The 21,775-nt window shown below is 35.3% G+C and overlaps 1 protein-coding gene across 4 annotated transcripts in view; it reads right to left on the bottom strand.

The window, feature by feature from the left end:
• MLF1 (myeloid leukemia factor 1) overlaps nt 1-21,775 on the bottom strand; it is a 32,093-nt gene that overhangs the window by 9,908 nt on the left and 410 nt on the right. For 3 of the 4 annotated variants that reach the window (XM_034997876.1, XM_034997894.1, XM_034997904.1), the window contains exons 2-3: nt 5,344-5,491; nt 740-781 (exon numbers count right to left, since the gene is read on the bottom strand). In XM_034997876.1, the coding sequence (XP_034853767.1) occupies nt 740-781; nt 5,344-5,491 (190 nt within the window). Of the gene's footprint in view, nt 1-739; nt 782-5,343; nt 5,492-16,037; nt 16,184-21,775 lie in introns of all 4 variants that reach the window. The other variant, XM_034997885.1, reaches the window with a different exon arrangement.

Below are 21,775 nucleotides of genomic sequence, written 5' to 3'. Positions count from 1 at the left end.
TGTGGAACTTCCTGATCATTTTACTGATAACTCTGTGCTATAACTGCTTTTTTAATTTGTCATTTGTCCCACTGAAAACTCTGGTCAGAAAGGACAAATGTGGCATGTCAAACTTTAAGGAGACAAATGGCTTAAGTCTAACACAATAAAAAGAAACTTTTTCATAAGAGAATAGATGCATCCATAGGAAATGTTCCAAAGTCATGCTATTCTCTGCTACTCCCAGGCTGCTGCTTTTAAGTGTATTAGAAACTAGCATCACAGAAAAGAAAGAGGAGTGGGAAGAAAGCTAGTTGTAGAATAGCCATACTTAGATGTGGGAACGGAAAAGCAGCATGAACAAACTAACTTTAGAGTCCTAGAAAAAGCAGAAAATCTGAGCTTCTCCAAATGTGCTCCTCTAGCTACAGTTTGGTGCTTTATCATCTTTTGGAAAGTCATCATAAGCATGTAGAAGTGTCCAAACTTTCAAACAAACTATGGGGATCCCTTAGTTAATCAAGTGAATATTCATCTATTAAACTGTATTTTTTCTTTTTTGAAGACTGATTTTATATATGCTGATATATGCATGCCTGAATACTCTAAGATTAATACATAAACAGGTTTCACTACAAATTCTAAAAAGCTATTTTGAAAATAAGTGAAACTGCATGCCAATTCACTTTGCTTGAGTTAATGAAAAACAAATATTTGTCAGAAAATATTGCTAAAATGGTTTGTGTCTCATGATACGAACCATACCACCAAAACTGCCAAAAGGCACAAGAGAATTCATTGCCTAGAAAAAAAAATCCAGTTAATTTTGGTTATGATATTTATTATATAGTAATCCCCAAAAAAGAAAGAAATGTTCCCCAAAAAAGAAACATAGTTCAGAGCTGACAAAGTTTTAAATCATTTAATAAAAAAATCCTCAACATATATTTTAAAAACTATCCACTTATTATTCATCATAGAACCTGACAGGAGCCTGGCAGACAAATGGGGAGACCATATACCACTTTTAAATATGACTACTGTAGTATTTACCAAAGGTAGTTGAAAGAAGAAGTCTTTGCTATAGATTAATACAAACATTTCTCAATGGAAATGCAAATTCACACCAAAATTAATTAAAACATAAGGTACAATGATTAAGATCTCATCTTTCCTTTGCTCAACTATTCCATATTTTTAAAAGATGAGTTAAACTTATTTATAACTGATTAAAAATAAGCAATTATCTACATTAATAACATTTCAAAAGTAGAGATATTGGGCAAAAAAATTAATGAATACCTCCTAAGAACTAATACATGGAATAAGAAAAAAAAAAAACTTCAGAAAGGATCACACACAGATTTAAAAATATGTAGGGTCTTTTTTCTTTTTTTCAAGATTTTATTTATTTATTTGACAGAGACACAGCAAGAGAGGGAACACAAGCAGGGGGAGTGGGAGAGGGAGAAGCAGGCTTCCCGCGGAGCTGGGAGCCTGATGCAGGGCTCGATCCCATGACCCTAGGATCATGACCTGAGCTGAAGGCAGACGCTTAATGACTGAGCCACCCAGGCGCCCCTGTAGGGTCTTTGATAGGCAAAAGAATGTTACAGAATTATCTAATAGTTCACAAATTGTATTCCTCAATAGGTACAGATAAGTAAAAATAAAATTTTAGACAGACATATATACAAATTAAAAACTTTCATTACTTGGAAGTTTCAAATATTAAAAATAAAATTTAAATTTTTGGGTAAATGGTATATATAAAATTTTACCATCATTCAGTGATAATTTTCTCCTTGTGTAAATTTTGTTGAAAAATAGAGAAAACTGTGTATTTATATTAAATTTTATAATAAATTATATCAGATGATATATATTTATACTACATATTTAGAACAGTAATCTCCAAAGTGTATTGGACGCATCAATACAATTTCTCTATTTCCTTTCACTGAAAATAAAAACATTGTAGATTGACTCTGGTGCCATCACTCAATCTAAATATTAGAAGGTCGCATGACATACCTTGAATTATAAACTGCTTAATATATTTACAGATTAAATTATCTAGTTTTAGGGGCATCTGTGTGGCTCAGTTGGTTGGGCAGCAGAGTCTTGATTTCGGTTGGGGTCATGGTCTCAGGGTTGTGGCATCAAGCCCCAAGTCTGGCTCAGCACTCAGTGCGTAGTCTGCTTGTCCCTCTCCCTCTGCTCCTCCCTCTGCTCCTCCTCCCTCTCATGTTCTAACTCTAAAATGAATAGGTAAAATCTAAAAAATTTAAAAATTAAAAAAAAATTATCTAGTTTTAAACAAAACTAATCCTGGGTGCCTGGGTGGCTCAGTTGGTTAAGCAACTGCCTTCGGCTCAGGTCATGATCCTGGAGTCCCGGGATCGAGTCCCGCATCGGGCTCCCTGCTTGGCGGGGAGTCTGCTTCTCCCTCTGACCCTCCTCCCTCTCATGCTCTCTGTCTCTCATTCTCTCTCTCTCGCAAATAAATAAATAAAATCTTTAAAAAAATAAAATAAACAAAATAAACAAAACTAATCCTCCCAAAATGGAAAAGTGGCTTAAAAATATCCCCATAAAGAAATCGTGAACTGAAGAAAATGCTAATAATATAAACAAGAAAAGAGCATAGCTGATGTTTCCCCTACTTTTGTAGGAGTCTTTGTTTTCCTTCATAAAATGGCTGACAAAGATGACAAATGTCAGAGGGCCTGGGTGGCTCAGTTGGTTAAGCATCTGACTGTTGATTCAGCTTAAGTCACAATCTCAGGGTCATGAGATCCAGCCCAGCATCAGGCTATGCGCTGGGCATGGAGCCTGCTTAAGATTCTCTCTCTCTCCCTCCCCCCTCCAAAAAAAGACAAATGTCAAGTAATGGGCCAAAAATAAAGAAAAAATTATCAAGATGTCTATCTGAAATACAGATTTTCATCCACTATGCTTAAAGTCAACAGCATAATGGCTCACTGCTTAATCAAAACCCTCATTTAGGGCGCCTGGGTGGCTCAGTCGTTAAGCGTCTGCCTTCGGCTCAGGTCCCTCTCCCACTCCCCCTGCTTGTGTTCCTGCTCTCGCTGTGTCTCTCTCTGTCAAAAAAATAAATAAAATCTTTAAAAAAAAACAAAAACAAAAACAAAAAAACCCACTCATTTAAAAACTTGTAGCTTAGGGCACCTAGGTGGTTCAGTCGGTTAAGCTTCGGACTCTTTCATTTCAGCCTCTTCATTTCCACTCAGGTCATGATCTCAGGGTCCTGGGATCCAGTACCGTGCTCAGCACCAGGCTCCACGCTGAGTCTGCTTAGGATTCTCTCTCTCCCTTTCCCTCTGCCCCTCCCCACACTCATGCACACACTCTCTCAAATAAGAAAAATCTTTAAAAATTTTTAAGAAAACTTTACAGCTTCACTAGAGGGAGAAAGAAGCTTTCTATGGATTTTTATTAGTTTAAATGGACTAGAACAGCTAGCATGCAAAAAAGCCTATTGTTCTCTTGGCTGTGCTCTTTTCAAATAGCAGCAGTCTTTCCATCTTCTGCAGTCAATTTCTAACTTCTGTTCCTACTTTCACATCTAGTTATAAAACACTGACTTAGAAAAGTTCAAGTTGGCATAGAGGTCTTTTGTTGCTATTGTTTGTTTGTTTGTTTTTGTTTTAATTTATTAAAAAATTTAATTATTAATTTATTTTAAAATTTTTATTTATTTATTTTTGCTATTACATTTAGTCTTTCACATTTAGACATACACATATCCCATATCACACCCTATGGGATAAAAGAAAAGCCATTTCTCACCAGTATAAATTATAAAATGAGTTTTGGCTAAAAGAGAGGCTGAATGTTCCTTGGAAAATCTGCTGTAACTCTGCTGTAAATCTGTATTTTAAAAATTACTACTGCCCTAGGACAATATTCAGTACTCTTGGCTGGCAAAGGGTTTTCATACAGCTTGAACAAGAAAAAAGTGCATTGGTGTTAGCATTCTAAGATAGTTGATACAGTATAATGTCTTTTTTTTTTTTTAAGATTTTATTTATTTGACAGATAGAGACATACGAGAGAGGGAGATTGTGAGGGAGAGGGAGAAGCAGGCTTCCTGCTGAGCAGGGAGCCTGATGTGGGGCTCGATCCCAGGACCCCGGGATCATGTCCTGAGCCGAAGGCAGACGCTTAACGACTGAGCCACCCAGGCGCCTCTAATGTCTCTTTTTCCATTGGGAATAAAATTGTCACTTCTTCCTTCTTCCACAAAAGCTACAAGTAGCTCATTTACGCACATAAATACAAAGTACTATATAGAGCCTTACTTCTGCCCTGCTATGGTTATAGCAGACAGACAAAATATTTCAATGCTCATGTGAAAGATAACATTTCAGAATGTCTTTATAAGTGATATTTCTGCCCTCCTTGATAATTTTTCCTTAGATCTTGATTTTAGACTTTGGAAATTGATAGCCCTAAATGTAAAAAAAAAAAAATATATATATATATATAAATATATATATATAAATACCACTATTCACTAATTGAAAGAAAACAATTGGAATATGAGTAATACATATTGGAATACTAAGAAAAAGAATGTGAAAATTTCATTTATATGGTAAATCTAATTTTATCCACCAAACTTCTTAGGAGTATTTGAAATATTCAGCCTCTCTTTTAGCCAAAACTTATTTTTTTCCTGTATATTTATAATTTATACTGGCGAGATATGGCTCACCTTTTCTTCCCTAGGTTGCGATACATATGACATATTTATGTCTAAGTATGAAAGACTTAGGTAATAGCAAAAATTAATTAACTAATTAAGAGAAAACAAAACCAGAAACTCCTGTGGATTTTTATTCTAGAACTGCCATTCCTGAGGCTGAAAAAGCAATAGAAATAAAATGAAAAGAGAAGAAAGTAATTAAGATAATATTAGCATCCTGGATTTTTTTTGGTTGAATATGTTTATAACCTTCTAGTTTTGCTCTCAGATAAAACGAAAATATTCTGTAGTTATGCAAAGATTTAAATACAGTTAAAAGTTAATCTAAGTTTTGAAGGTCCAAGGTAGCCATGTAGAAGAAACTTATAGACACTTACAAAAAATAATGCTTTAAGTTTGGCTTATAATATATAACTGTATGGTCCTAAAGTTTTGGTAGTGCAGTGGAATTTCATACAGCTAACAATTCATTGTTAAAGGATTCAGCTTTCCAACAAGTCCACCTTTTTATATAATAGTTATTTCTATAACATAAGCATTATTCATATCCTAACATCATAGATATATTCTTCTGTAATAATTTTCTTCAAATTCTATAGGACCTTCTCACTAACTTAAAATAAAGAACTTACAGTCAAGGAATTTTCGCCATCATCATGTCTCATATGATTATGAGCTCTTCCTCTACCATCAGAGATGCTGAGCAAGTCTCTTCCAAAAGGTTCAGAAAAACTTCTCATCATCTGTCGCATACTTTCTCGGTGTGCAATAAAAGAATCACTGTTGAAAATACATATAATCATCCAAGAGTAAGGGTTGGAATTTAAATAATAAGCAGGCAACTAAATTCTACAAAGAATTATTTGGGGTTGATATGCTTGTTAAAGAGACAAAAGAAGAGTTTAGGTGAATGGAATTATCTCACAAAGACCCATTATTCATGAATACAAAAACTGTTTCATTTGCTATCTACTATAATTAATCTATGTATAATAAAAATACACCTTTATTTATCCCTTACTGTATAAAAATGACAAATACAAGTAACATATCTCAGGTAGCTTAAGCCAGCAGTAAGGGAAATGGCAAAAAAAAAAAAAAAAGGACTGAGAAATACTGCTACCAGGTAGAGGTCATTTTAGGCAGCCAAAAATATAAATTCTAGTAAGAACCAATAAAGAATGCTAGCTTATTTATTTTTTAACTCTTATTTATGGAATATGAGCATTGTATTTGTTATTTGTTTCATTTCTCTTGTGCAAAATAACGAGGAGTGGGATTGTACGATTAACTTTATAAAAAATGTGAACTAAGAGTTCTAGTTGTGCTACATTCTTTTTTTTTTAAGATTTTATTTATTTATTTGAGAGACAGAGAATGAGAGACAGAGAGCATGAGAGGGAGGAGGGTCAGAGGGAGAAGCAGACTCCCCGCCGAGCAGGGAGCCCGATGCGGGACTCGATCCCGGGACTCCAGGATCATGACCTGAGCCGAAGGCAGTCGCTTAACCAACTGAGCCACCCAGGCACCCTAGTTGTGCTACATTCTTACTGATAATTGGTATTGTCAGTCTTTTTAATTTTAGCCATTTGAGTGGTGGTGTAATAGTATCTCATATTTTGTATGTCATTCATAGATCTTCTTTGATAAAATATGTGTTCAAATTTTTTCCCTATTTTAAAAAACCGGGTTGTCTGTCTTATTGTTATGGACTTATAAGAGTTCTTTATATATTGTAGACATAAGACTTTTATCAGATATTTGTCTTGCAAGTATTCTTTTCCTAGTCTTGGTCTTGCCTTTTCATTTTCTTAACATCAACTTATTCAGCCACATAGCTATGGATCTTCAGTTTTCACCAGACTATGACCTTTGTGTAGTAGTTTTATTTCTGAGTTTTCTCTGTCTTTCATCTTGTTTAATTTCAATTCTTATAACATTTTACATATTTCTATAAACTGCTTTCAATTGTTTTTAGGAGATTAGGGGAAGTACAATTTTTAAAATGAAGGGACAAGTTGGAATAGGAAGTCAGAATTAGACAATCTGAGGGAAGTATGGTTAAAAAAAAGTAAATTGTGTTATTTTAATGTACCTTCTGAATTTACCCTGTGAGAGTTAAAAGGCTTCCATTTTTATTTTTTATCTTCTAATATGAGAAATTTATTTGCGGTTTCCTCACAAAATGTTTGATATTATTAAATTTAATTTCAGTTAGGAATATTATAAACATGATTATCTAGTCTCTGGTAAACTAATGAACTCACTAATTTATATGTGTGGTAGCCAGCTTCTAAGATGGCCCCCAATGATCCCCTTCCCTTAAGTATGGGCTGGATTTCCTGACTTGTCTCTAATAGACTGTGGCTTCTGCTTGGGCATTGTCTTAGCAAGATGACTCACTCTGGGGCAAGCAGCTGCTGTGCTATTAGGCAGCCTGGTGAGGCCTACGTAAGTCAGTTTAGAAGCAGAGTTTTGAGACCAGTCAACAACCACGTGAAAGAACTTGGAAGTAAATTCTCTATCAGTCAAGCCTTGAGATGACTGCAGCCTTGACTCACAACTTGATGCAGCCTCCTAAGAAGCCCTGAGTCACAACCACCTAGGTAAGCTGCTCCTGGATTTCTAACCAATAGAAATTATATCATAAATGTTTGTTGTTTTAAGCTACTAAATTACAGCAGCAATAGATTACTAATACATATTACATCCCAAGGAACAATGCATAACACATCTAAAACTGTTCCCATTCTAAGTCTTCAATTTTACTGGTTTTTATCTAAAGACTGGGAGGGAAATGAATGCAAATCTTTAAAAATCAGTAGTTTATCTGTAGGTCTGTTTCAGCATTGTGAGAAAAATTTTTTTAGATTTTCACCAAATTTTGAGACTGTTTGGGATGGTACAAATTAAAACATAAGCTTCTATAAACCTCAGGAGGATGGGGTTTCTCAGACAGGTAGTCTTACTTTAGAGCAGTTGAAACTAAGGCACAAGAAGCCCATGAAACTGTTGATTAGAAGATGTGAGTCTCATGTATTAAAACACTTGAGCCAGAGAAAACCAACTGGTTTAAATGAGTACCCCTTCTCCAATCAAAAGTCACTAAGGAAGAGGTTCAGAACTGCAGATACTGATTGCAATGCAGCTGCTTCTCTATGTAGCATGTACCCAGGTGAGTAGAGACTTTAAGAATGGTAAGCAACTCTCCCGAAAAATGATGGAGAGACCATCTGATATATAGAATGGTTCAAATTCAATAAACATTTATCATGTATACTGTGTGTCAAGCACAGAAGGTGATTACTGGTCTGGAGGAACTTATAGTCTGACAGAGAAATGAGACATATGTTTTAAAATTGAGATTATAAAACTTGGATATTAATTTAGCTAATGTAAGAAATTGCCATAAATTTAGTGATTTAAAACAACAAATTTACACTTTTACAGTTCAGGGGGTCAGAAGCCCAGAATGGATATCACTGGGCTACAATCAAGGCGTTGGCAGGGCTGGTTCATTCTGGAGGCTGTGGGGGAAATCTGTTTCTTCCCTGCCTTTTTTCAAGCTTCTAGAGACTGCCCATATTCCTTGGCTTGTGACCCCCCCCCTTTTTTTTTCTATTTTCAAAGCCAGCAGCATAGCATCTTCAAATCTCTAACTCTCCCACATTTAAAGGACCCTTGTGATTAAATTGAGTCTCCCTGTGTACTCCAGGTTAATCTCTTATTTTAAGGTGATTAATAATCTTAATTTCATCTGTAACCTTAATTCCTCCTTGTCATGTAAATTAACATATTCACAAATTCTGGGGATTAGGGGATTAGGACATAGACATCTTTGGGAGAAGGGGAATTATTCCACCTACTACAGATATATTCCTAAAATCACATTATTTAAAGCAATTTCCAACTGTTCCTCTCAGTCTGCATAAAAGTCTTAGAAGATTGAAATGCTATAAAATACAGCCTGTAATTAACCTGGCACTAGAACACTGAATGGGATTTCTATGACTTATGATTAAAACAGTAAAAAGAACATAAACCTATTTTACAAGCCAAAAGAGATCTTGAAAGCATCAGCTCCTGAAGTATCCACCTCAATGGCAGCATTCCCTCTGCACTAAATGGCCTGATTTGTAACCATTATTTCTTCTTATAATTCAAGGTGACTTTTGAGATCCTTTCTTAGAATGCTAAATGATTACAAAGTTAAAAAAAAAAGTAAATAAGAACTTACGAAATCCATACCAATGAAAACTACTTTCTGTTCTTATGTAGCAAAGTAAGACATCTATTATTCTCCCCGTCCCAAAAACCCATTTCCCGACACTCTTTGAGCTACTGTCTCCTTCCCTTTAGCAGTTAAAATCTTCCAGTAGTCATCTATACTTGTATCCTTTATTTCCTTGGAGTGCATTCACTTTATTTTACAAATGCCCCTTTCCTTCCCTTCACTTCTGCATTAAAACTCCAAGGATTCCCTTAACCTTCCAATTACTGAAACCCAAAGTCATTCCTGTTCCTTGAATACTCAGCGTCTCTAACTTTGGAGCAATGTACCGTTCGGGGCCTTGTTTGATAAATGCCTCCTTTAAATTCTCCTTTCATTGTTCATTCTCCTTCTGATTTCCTTCTCACCCTTGACAGAGCTTCCTGAGTGTCACAGATAGATAACTGGTGTGTCAAAATGTTGACATGCTCAGCCTTGAAGCAACCGGTTGGGGCCTGAGCCAGCCAAAGCCCCTGGAGCTGGTTACCTCGGTCTTTCCTTCTTGTACCCCAAGGTGCTTTGCAAATATTTTCTAACTGTGAGTGACATTAAAATATTAAAAAGTACTGTCTCCTAAAGACATACAGTCCCCAACTTATGATGGTTTGACTTACGATTTTTGGAATTATGATGGTGTGAGAATGCTACACATTCAATAGAAACTGTACTTGGAATTTTGCACTTTGATCTTTTCCTGGGCTAGCAATATGTGGTACCACACTCTCTGGTGATGCTGAGCCACAGCAGCAGCTTCAGCTCCCAGCCAGCCACGGGATCGTGAAGGCAAACAGCCGATACACTGATAACCTCTGTGCCCATACAACCATTCCGATTTTCATTTTCAGTACAGTAGTCAATAAATTACATGAGATATTCAACACTTTACTGGAAAATAGGCTTTATGTTGGATGATTTTGCCCAACTGTATAGGCTAATGTAAGTGTTCTGAACACGTTAAGGTAGGCTAGGCTAGGCTAGGCTAAGCTATCATGTTCAGTGGGTTAGGTGGATTAAATGCCTTTCAAATCACACAATTTTCAATTTACAGTGGGTTTATCAGGATGTAACTCCAGCTTAAATTGAGGGAGATCTGTTCTTGTTTTCCCTGGCCTCTGTAGGGCTGATTCCTTTTAACTTGAACATGCTTAAAAATCACCAGAGGCACTTATTAAAATTCAGATTCCTGAAACATACACCCAAGGATTTTTGATTCACTATATCTGGGGCATGGCCCAATTAATCTGCATTTAAGCAAGCATTTCTATTAACCCTAACGCAGACATTCCAAGAACCTCACATGAATAAACACTAATCCTCTTCAACCATTTTGTCAGGGACCTCTAGTTCAATTTCTGCTTGTTTTGATACAAACGGTCTCCATTTATTTAACAAATATTTAACAAATATTTACTGGATACCTATGTAAAAGGCACTGTGCTAGGAAGTGGGAATGGAGCCCTGATCTCACAATAGAAATTGTAATACTTTCTAAAATACTCAGAGTATAAGTTACAAATAACAATAAGGTAATTTTTGGACATTTGCCTATTACATTGTAGTAAGTCTTTAACATTTCCAACACTGTCTGTTTCCCTAGCCAGCTCTTCCTCTTTATGTCTCTTTTTCTATTAAGGGCACAGCCATTATTCTCCAAGTTATCCAAACTCAAAACTTCAGGAATGGGCTGGATGTTAGTTGGGTTTTAATCTGTCCTGTACTAGCTTCAAGAGAGGAAACAGGTGAACTCTGGTTCCATGGGTAGAATAAAGGAGATGGCAAGTGCTCTAGGTTCAATCTCCCTCTATCAAGAAAAGCTGAGGTTGGTTTACTTCTGAATTATCATTACTTCTTATATCTTATTTCTTTTCTGGATTCTAACATCTAGTAATTTGAGCAGAGTAAATTTTTAGTAGTCATGTCTAAGTTTCTTTCACACCCGAACTGAAACAGTGGCTTATCTGGGCATACAATTCTAAATCATTTCTCCTCACTATTTTGAGGATCTATATTGCTTCATTATCTTCCTTACTTAGTGTTAAGAGAAGAGTGATGACAATCTGGTTCTCATTCTTTCTAAAGAATCTACACTCTCAGGGCCCCTGGGTGGCTCAATCAGTTGAATATCTGCCTTCAGCTCAGGTCATGACTACAGGGTCCTGGGATTGAGCCCTGCATCAGGGCTCCCTGCTCAGCAGGGAGTCTGCCTCTCCCCTTGCTCATGCTCTCTCAAATAAATAAATAAAATCTTAAAAAAAAAAAAAAGAATCTACACTCTCTGGAAGATCTATGATCTACGATTCTTTTCTTTTTAATGTATCAAAATTACATTATCATGCGTCTAGGTATAGAATTAAAAAAAAAATCCTGACAACCCTCAAATTTCCCTTTCCAATGTGTGTTCTAAGGATTTCAGTCTTTGGTTAGTTTTAGAAATTGTTCTTAGAATATTTCTTTGCATATTTACTATTCTATCTGTTCCTTCTTTGTAGAATTTGAATCCTCTGTGATTTTGTCCTACATATTGGAAGAAATGCCTTGGCTCAGTTTCCCAGGTTATTATTTTAGTCTTTGACTGTGAAAATTCTACTTAACTCATTTTTTTTTGTCATTTTAAAATCAAAATTTTAATTTCTGGTATCTCTGGTTAGTTTTTTCCAAAATGAATGCACTATCCTCCGACATCTCTAAAGTTTTTCACATTTAATCCATTTCAATCTCCTTTCGATGTGACTTTCTACACTGCAGACACTAGAAAGTTTAAGATTTAGTTTCCTAGACTCTACTGCAGCAAAGTTTCTGGATTTAGGTTCTGCCAGTTATGGACCATTATTTGAGAATTGGAAAGTAGAAGTGTGGCAGAGTCTGTAAGTACTATTACTTCTCTTATTTGGTAAGCATGATCACAGAGGTACACAGTCGTTCTGTAGCAGTGCTATCGGAAGTCCATCACTAGAGCTTATGGGTACTGGGGGCCAGACAAGGGAAATCCATTTTGCTGGTATGGGTCCCCACAGGTACACCATGACTTCAGAGCCAGCAGCAGTAGCAGCAGCTTCCCAATTCAACAATTCCTAGTGCGAGAAGTGGCCACTGCTCCCTCCATGGTCTGGACGTCTGATGTGGCTTTGGGAGGCATTCCTGAAAGTTCAATCTAGAGACGGTTTCTTAGGCCATCACAAAGATTCTCTAAGCTGTTTAATGTCCTATAATAAATTCTTTTCTGCCTAAAGCAGTAAATTTTGTTTTCTGCAACTGAGCCGATGTAAGTAAGAAAGTACACATTTACGTTTGTCAGCTTTAATCCCATTCCAGCACTTTTAAGTAGTATTGACTATTCAAACTATTTTGTCAATTTTCTTTTAAGTACTCTTCACTATCTTTTTTTTTTTTTTTAAGATTTTATTTATTTGACAGAGAGAGACACAGCGAGAGAGGGAACACAAGCAGGAAGAGTGGGAAAGGCAGAAGCAGGCTTCCCGCCTAGCAGGGAGCCCGATGAGGGGCTCGATCCCAGGACCCTGGGACCATGACCTGAGCGGAAGGCAGATGCTTAACGACTGAGCCACCCAGGTGCCCCACTATCTTCTTTTCTACTTTCTTTTCTTTCCCTCAAAAGGAAGGCATAGGTTACCATTATTGAGAGTCAAAGGGGAAATTTTTTAAAATTCAAGTTAAAAATAGTCTTGCTATTGACTATTGATAATAAAATAGCATACAGAAAATATTGTCTTTTCTGTTAAATTAAAAGCTTCTTGAAGAAAAGGAACATATCTCTCTTGCTCAATCCACTACCCAAAATTAGCGTGCAGTTGTTTCTTTACTGACTGATGGAACAGTAACTGAAAAAGGATAGGAAAAAAGCCATTAAAAACTTTTCAGCACTTTTAAAAGAATTTAAATGGAATATTATGTCACCTTTAAAACAGCAATGCAGATGTTTATGTGCTGACATGGAAGGATTAACAAGATATATAGTAAATCTCCATCTGTGTAAAAAATTCATGTATATATGCTTATAAATGTATAGAACATATCCCTAGGAAGCTACGTAGCAAACCGGTCACCGTGGTTGCATTCGGGAGGGTACCTAGATGGTTGAGGGCTAAAGGTGAGAGGGAGTCTTTTTTTGTCTCAATAAGCTCTTTTATTGAAGTACAGAACATACAGAAAAGTGTACAGATCATAATCATATAACGCACTGAGGTTTTTTCCCATCTTAAGCATTTTTAAATGAACAGTTTAGTGTTAAGTATACTCACATTGTTGTGGAAAGGGAGTCTTTTAACCTCTTCTGTAGGTTTTGTTTTGGCCATAAGCATGTATTACATATTCCAAAAACACACTTTTGAAAATGTAAAGTACCTTGATACCTTATAAAATAAGGTATTAATTACCAAATATTGGATGTTACTGAATTTTAAGATTTAAAAAAAACTTTTAAAGTCTTCTAGTGCACATGTAAATATGGAAAATTGATATGGGAAAAGAGTTCTGGAATTCCAAATCATATGCAAATGTTCACTCCAGGCTGTATAAATGCGTTTTTCTTTCTTAATAGTAATAAAGCTTATCTCAGCAAATCCCACTAAAATTATGCCAATTTATCTTATTCTGTGAAAACCCTAAAGTATATTAGCTTGTCAAAGTTTGTGGTGAGACGCTACTAAATTTTATGTTTTAATAAAGTAATATTTCCCGTTATTAATTACGCATTAGTTTTAAAAATATGCTAAGGCAGAAACTGTACTCCAAAAACACTGTGTAGTTCTGAGGCCTTATTGCCGTGATTAAACTTGGAACAAAATTCCTGAGAACTGAATGTAGAAATTTGTTATATTGTTTTGAATGATTGCGTCTACCATATATGGTGCAAAGGTGAGGGTTTTTACCTTAAAGACTTTTTTTAAACTACTGTGGTTAACTAACACTGCTTTGCAGTTCAGAAACACAGTATCTCAGCAGTAAAGTTTTGCTAAAAATAAAGAACAAGGTGTCAATAGTTTCATCAATCACAATTTAATCTTCTCAGAAAGCAGTGCCATTGCCCAGGTACACTTGATGATATTAGAAAGTACTAAAAAGGGCGCCTGGGTGGCTCAGTTGGTTAAGCGACTGCTTTCGGCTCAGGTCATGATCCTGGAGTCCTGGGATCGAGTCCCGCATCGGGCTCCTTGCTCAGCGAGGAGTCTGCTTCTCCCTCTGACCCTCCCCACCTCATGCTTTCTCTCTCTCTCAAATAAATAAATAAAATCTTTAAAAAAAAAAAAAAAGAAAGTACTAAAAAAATAAAAAGATGGGTATTCTCTAAATAAATCTCATAGGGAGGCTGTATATGAGAGTGTTTCTAGACCGCTTTGTTCTATAGATCTGTTTATTCTTGTCCAATATCAATTGTTTTAACGGAAACTGTTAAATAGAAAAATGTAGTTAACAATGACTTAAATATAAATAGGTCACCTGCATACCTGACCAACGTGATAATTTCCAACCACCTCCGCATAAGGACCACTCTGGTCTGGATGATTGATAACCACTTTACAAATCACTTGTTTGACAAATCCATGTTCTAAAAAATTGTAACATGTCAGTACTCTCACTTCTCCGTTTGCACTCCTGCCGTAACTCTCTTGTCCTCTACATACCAACCCACTTAGGAACACTGCTGTACTTTCCAGCCTCTGTCCTGCTCACTGACAAATTTTATGCAAAGTCATAAAAGGAAAGTGCTCTCTCCAGTGTGGGTGCAGGTTGAAGATACTCTTACTGCAATTGAATACAAAAATTTCTACAGGAAAATTATTCTTATTCGAATTAGTAACTGAATCTCTCAGAATGAAGAGTTGCTTTAGATAAATGTTGGGTATTAACTGGAAAAACGTAATTGTACTAAATTCACTCAGGAAATATAAAATGAAGACACCAGACATTAGCTTTATTTAAGTATTATACATACCTCATTCTTTCCAACTAAAAACAAACTCTAACATATTAAGAAAAAAACAAGTAAAGATATTATACATACGATACAGAAAAATATCATAAATAAAGTCATTTTTCCATGAATTCTTGTGGGATTTTTAGTTTGGGATTTTTGTCTTATTGATAAGAGTGACAGGTGCAGAAAATTTAACAGACTACTATTCCTAAATTTACCACCTGTTAAAGGTTTCAGAATCACTACTCTAACAGAATTGTAGGCAACTAGCATTATAAGGAAGTTGTAACAATTTAAAAATTAATGGATCAATGGCACAGAATGAGAAACTTAGGTTTGAACACACTGGAGAGCAGAAAGGGAGTTGTTTTATGCTTTCAAAATCAAGATGTGAAGATCAAGTTAGTTTATAATTAAGGAATCAGAATTTGGTGTCTGGATCTCCCACTTTTTACTTAAAGGAACAGAATTTCAAGTAATTCCAAGACCCATAAAGAGTTGTCTAAGAAACAATTTTTTAATTCTTACCTCAAAAACTAGATTATTCCAAAGTATTTCATATCTAGATGATACTTAATGCCAAATGATGCCAAGCAATTGGAATTATTTTAACTTTTATTACATGTGATATGGTACTGTGGTTATGTAAGATAACCATATTTTTTCAGAAATGTATTTGGAAATACATAGGGGTTAGATGACAAGAAATCTGGGATTTGCTTTAAAATACATTTGAGATATCAGCAGAAATAGAGATGGATAAAACAAGTATAAATTTTGAAATTCTGGGTGACAGATACACAATTGTTATACTTTTGTAGTATATGTTTGAAATGTTTCATTAAAAAGTTTTAAAGAACAAAAAGAAATAGAACTATGTGGAGTTAAAGGATTTCATACCACCTGATATTTTTTTTTTAATTTTTTTAAAAGATTTTATTTATTTATTTGACAGAGAGAGACACAGCGAGAGAGGGAACACAAGCAGGGGGAGTGGGAGAGGGAGAAGCAGGCTTCCAGTGGAGCAGGGAGCCTGATGCGGGGCTCGATCCCAGGACCCTGGGATCATGACCTGAGCCGAAGGCAGACGCCCAATGACTGAGCCACCCAGGCATCCTCACCTTTTGCTTAGAGCTCCATATTCACTGGACATTTATAGCTTAGAATATGGGTAGCAGTGTAGAGATTAAAATGTTCATTCTTATTGATATGCAGTCACTTAAGAAAACCAGTCAACTTTCCCTTTAGATACGTGGATGAGATTCAACTGCAAAGAACAAAAATACTTCAGAGAATACTAGATTTTGTTCTGTGAATAAGTGAGTATTCAGCAGCTATTATTTTCCTATAGAAACATAATTTAGTGAGATTTATTTTTCTGATTGCATTATAATTGGGCTACAAATTCAACAACTAAATGTGGCCCATTTACTGTGTTGCCCAGGTTTTTTCTTTATTTAAATAGAAGTAGGTATATATTTATATGTAGAACAACTGTTAAAAACGTTTTTATTTTTTGAGTGACATGAACAAAAGGTTGCTTGTTGGAAAAAGCATTAAGACAAAATTGTGCTCACAGTCTGGCTTTTGCACCTGTCTAAACCATTCAGGAAGAAATCTGCCTGGGCCCTGAAGTAAGTTCAATTCTTGTCTACCCAGAACAGCAGCTGCTCAAAGATAAGACTAAAATTTCTCTAGTTCAAGCTTGAATTCTTTTTTATCAAAGCCAAAAATCTCTTGTGGTAGCAAGGAACAATTTTATTATTTTTAAAATTAACCTAATGCAATTTCTTTTCTCAGGTGAGAAGTCAATCATTTTTATATTTTTCTACCTATTCATATTATTCTCTTGAAAATTAATGTTTCATTCTAGGAAAATAAATTGGAAATATGACTAGGCTTTATAAGCTTCATACATTATATACCGGTCATTTCATATATATAAACTAGTCTAAAGTAATAATTTGAAATGTGGTTAAAGATTTAAATGAAAAATACTCTTCATACATCCACAGTATGCAATATTTTGCAGACACTAAACTCATACTTTAGAGAATATCTAAAGACTAGGAAAATGATTGTGGTATATGTAGAGGAAAATAGTATATTTATGATCATAAAGCTTTGTTCTGATTTTAGAAAATATTTTTCATATAAGGAAAATGGAAACAAAATACACCGAAATGATAAAATCTTGGTTGCATGATTTCCTTTACCAAACTTTCTATAGTTTTCAGATTTTCCATGAGGATGCATTTTCATTTAAATCAGAAAAAATTTACTTATGCTATTATGATAGCCATACTATCTCTTTTAGGATTGCACCACAACCAAACAGAACGATATTTGGCATCAAATGTACCTTTTCTACTCCATATTATTTATCTATCACAAGCTATGAAAAATAAAGTTTGCCCCCCCCCCACCAAAAAAAAAAAAAAAAAACTTAACTCTTAGATTGGGAATAATTTCAACATAAAAGGTTTTTTTTTTTTTTAAGGGATAGTAAGCTTTACTTCCAAATAAGGTCCTGTTTTTAAGACTCTCTCAAATATATAAATATATTGACCAGTTACAATTTTATTTGGCCAGTACAATAAAGTAAAAAGCAATTTATTCTTTATACATAAGGGTCTCAGATCATTGACATGGCATTCCCAGTCATCAAGAGAAATTCCTTCCTTCCACTATACATAGTGGTGGCAAAAAGCTTATCAGCAGATTGTTATGGCTTTCTTGATCATAAAGAAATGTTCTTAGTTCCAATGAGGTGTAAAGGTCCATAAGGAAAATACATTCATTAGGTGATCCAAGTTTTGACACTAGAAATAATGCATATTACATTCATAAGAGAATCTTGAGGGCATGGGCCATAACTTCTACAAATTTATAATAGAGTCCACAGCATTAGGCATATAATAGAAACCCAAGAAATATTTGAACGAATTAATTTCCACAGGCAATTCTTTATTTCCCCACTGTTTAGAGGCACAGTTTAAAATGGTGGTGTGGCAGAAGCCTTTTATATTAAAAGGGTTGTAGAAATGACTATGGCCCCCTCTCATCCTATAAGCACTCCCTTACTTTTTTGTGGATATTTACAATGTTCAGGGATAGAACTAAGCATTTTATGATTAGATGCTACCAAATGGCATTCCTTGATCCAGCAACTATGTCATACTCATGCTGTGCTCCTTGGCTCTGAATTCAATGGTTTATACCTACACAGAAAGCCCCAAAAGTCTACCTTAGAAATTCTTTCAGTTCATAGTGCCTCATTCTATCAAATATGATCTTGAAATCTGCAAAGTTCATTTATAAGAAATATATACATTAAAATATTTCCGAGAACAAATTTCTAGGTGCTAATAGTCACAGAAGCTGTTAGGTGTCTTAACATAAAATGAAATCCTGAAAATCAAAACCTTAAATTTTAGCTGAGTACTCTCAAGCCACCTTTATTAAATGATTAAAATTGGGAGGTTTATGTGGCAGAATACTAATTAGCACCAAACTATGTCATCTTGATGGAAGACCCTACCTCAGACTTTAAGTCTGAAAACAAGTATGTGAGTAACCCTGAACATTTCATTGTTCACAAAAGCTTATTTAGAAAGGTGATTTTATTTCCTGTTTTATGACAATATTCTCAATCAAGAAAATATCAGTCAAGGCCTGTCTTGTACAAGGAATATATTCACTTTCAACTCAGTTAGTGAGTAAGTCAAAGCCAGTGTCCTTGAACTACCTCCAAAGGGCAAAATAATTTTTTTTAATTTAAAAAGATTATAGATATGCAATTTTTAGCTCCTGCTAAGACCAAAGAGATGGAAAAATAACATCCTGTGAATATATGTAGGGGTTCTTTGACCAAAGACTAGTCATCATACATAGGTTGCCCTTAAGGAAATGTTAACGATTTATAATAAAAAATAAGGCTGATAGATTTGCCAACCTGCTTCTGAGCCTTTAATATCTAATACCTGATATGTGGTAACATAGCTATTCTCTGTAGCTCGCATGATCAGACTTTCATTTCTGCAGGTCAGAAGATTCAAAGTTCATATTCTGCACAAAGTAGAAATTTTTAGACTGTACCAGATATAGGTAAACTTTAATACGAAATAATCAATGTTTTTAGGATATAGGATAGATGTCAAAATCACTTGAACTTCAAATTAATTTTCCTGCCCATACATATGTATTTCTGTTTCTTCTTAAGCAAATATAAATGGGAAGGGAAATAGTATTCTTGAGAGTAAACTGCATGCCAGAAGTGCCAGCTTTTAGCTTTTGTGTCTTCAACGAAATTACAAGTATTATTTACTTAAGAAGGTGTATATGAGGATATACTGTATGGCAACTTTCACTGAATTTCAGCTCTGCAACATCAGGTACAAAAAAAAAATTCTAAATATACAATAAAACACTAAACTTCAACATATCACTTTTAAAGTTTCCTTTTAATTTTCTGATGAAACATTTGAGGTACAACATTTACAGTAAACACTGAAAATGAACATATTTGAATTCAAGACTATAGATTTTAATTGGTTTTTTTACTCAAATCTTTTAAACATCTGACTATTTGATTACAGTATTTTACATCTCAAATTATTTAATAATTCTAAGTTTATATCCAAAAAGTATTTGCCCACTTTAGAATACTTTGTAAATTAGTAGAGTGTGCTTATATTGACATCCTTGATATATTGAACTGATGGTTATTTAGACAATGGTAGTGTTCAAATTAGAAAGTGTCAACATCAACAACAGCATATGCTGAGTGCAAATACTTTCAGCAATTAACTAAATACCAAATTAACTACAATACAGAGTGTAAAGGACACCAGATTATCATTAAACAATATTTACTGAATACTTTCTAAATGTCAGGTATTAAGTTAGCAATAAAGGAACCCAGTGACACATTATGTTAGCAATAGGGCTAATATTCATACAAAAGATGGTGGGCATGGAACCCTTCTGTGTTCTTTAAGGTCAATGAATGATTTGATAAGGAGTCTGTAACCTTTAAGAATATCTTATGTTGGATTTATGTTAAGTAATGGATACTCACTTTGTTTGGGGTTAGTCAAATGACAGATTACTTGAAATAAATAGAAACACACATTCTCTTTCTTCCTTACTCCCCCCTCCATCGTGTTTACTCTCTCAACAGTTAATTGTGGAGCAACGAAATTATAAGCATGCATCTGTTTTATAAAGTTAATTATAATAATTTTATCCTAAATTTTTATGACATGGCCGTCTGCATTTGAAGAAGGCTACGAAGAGTGATGACTGAAAGACCCACTGACATATAACTGACGGTCCTTTCCCTCCTAAGCACAGGGAAGAGTGTTCTTTGATGTATGCCTACTATTTGTGGTCTGTTACTATTTCTGATCCTGACTCTTGGGTTCATTGCCTTTGCTCAGTTACCCAAGAGTTTAAATTACACTTTTGCTAGACGTTTTTAAAAAGGTACTAATTATACTCTCACAGTTTAGTTAAGGCCATTGCTGTTTTTGATATATTGAGGACATAATGCAACTCAAAAGTTGTCATAATCAAGAATTCTTAACTATTACCCACTGTAGTGGTCACAATTACATAAGAATCATTTCAACAGCTCAACTAATCCCTACTCTGAGACTTTTTAAAAGAGCAAATCGGAATACAGCACAAAATTTAAAATTTGTTGAAATGGCATTAATTGTAAATGTCCCAAAAGCTCCTAAACAAGTTAACTAAAACAGCCTAATAAATTTGCCTGAATCCATACACCCCTTAATTGTAATTTACAACCTTTAGAATGAAATGTTAATCATTTTATTTTTCTATGTTAATTATTTCATCTCTTTTTACCATTAATTATCCTTTCAATTGTCACTTTTATGTTATTTGGTTTAAAAATAATACTAACACATGTAAGCCAACACAATATTTTCCTTTAAAAACAACAATACTATGTAGAAAACTACTGACATTTTAAACTTAAAAAAAAAAATGTCTAGGAGTTGCATAGATGGAGAATTTAATCGATCAAAATAAATTAGGACACCAAGTCAAAGTTCAAACTGGCAAAACACTTGGGCAAAAAAGTAGCACAAAGCTTCCCGTCTTAGGAATCCAACTAGTTTGTAATCATTTTTATATAATCGCCAAAGCAAGAACTAAAACAAACAAACAAAATCCCAAAAAACAAAAAAACACCCACACCCCCACACAAGAAAACTCGATTATAATGAAGCAACTAAGTAAGTTCTGGATGCCTTGTTCCTAAGGCATCACGTTAATTCACTTGGAACTGTCCACAGATTTGGCATTTGTTTACCTGAAGTGTTAAATGCACCCACTCTCTGCTTCCCTGCCCTATTTGCACTTCGGAGAGAGGAGTCCCTTTACAAACAGGACTAGCTTTGTAACAAAGCAAGCAAAGAAAACAAACAGTGCACTCGGCAACCTCAACCACTTCGACGTGACAGCACAACTCTCCAACTTGCTGCGCTCTCAGAAGTGCGTATTTATGAAAACGCTGTTTTAAAAATGTGTTCCTTTTCAAACAGTTGTCATCTCAGAAGACCTTCCCTGCCTCTCATTTGGAACTGAAACGGGCGTGGAAAGGGTCCCGTCAGCGTCTTTCTCACCACAAGTTCCACCTGGAGGGCAGTTACCGTCACCTGCAAGGCGCTGCGGCTGCGAAGGCGGGCCTCCGAGCGCGGGAACCAACCCGGACACCCCAAGTCCGGCCAAGTCGAGAGCAGCGGGCACTTGGGGCCGGCTCGCACCTCTCCCCACCTCACGCTCCCCAATCCTTCGCTCCCCTCCCTCCCACACCCCTGAATCTTCCTCT

This window comes from Mirounga leonina, unplaced genomic scaffold (assembly GCF_011800145.1).
Source record: "Mirounga leonina isolate KUSES-001 unplaced genomic scaffold, KU_Mleo_1.0 Mir_115, whole genome shotgun sequence".
In the NCBI taxonomy this organism is placed as follows: Eukaryota; Metazoa; Chordata; class Mammalia; order Carnivora; family Phocidae; genus Mirounga; species Mirounga leonina.
Note: the sequence above shows the minus strand (reverse complement) of the source record. Positions and strands in the feature narration are given on the sequence as shown.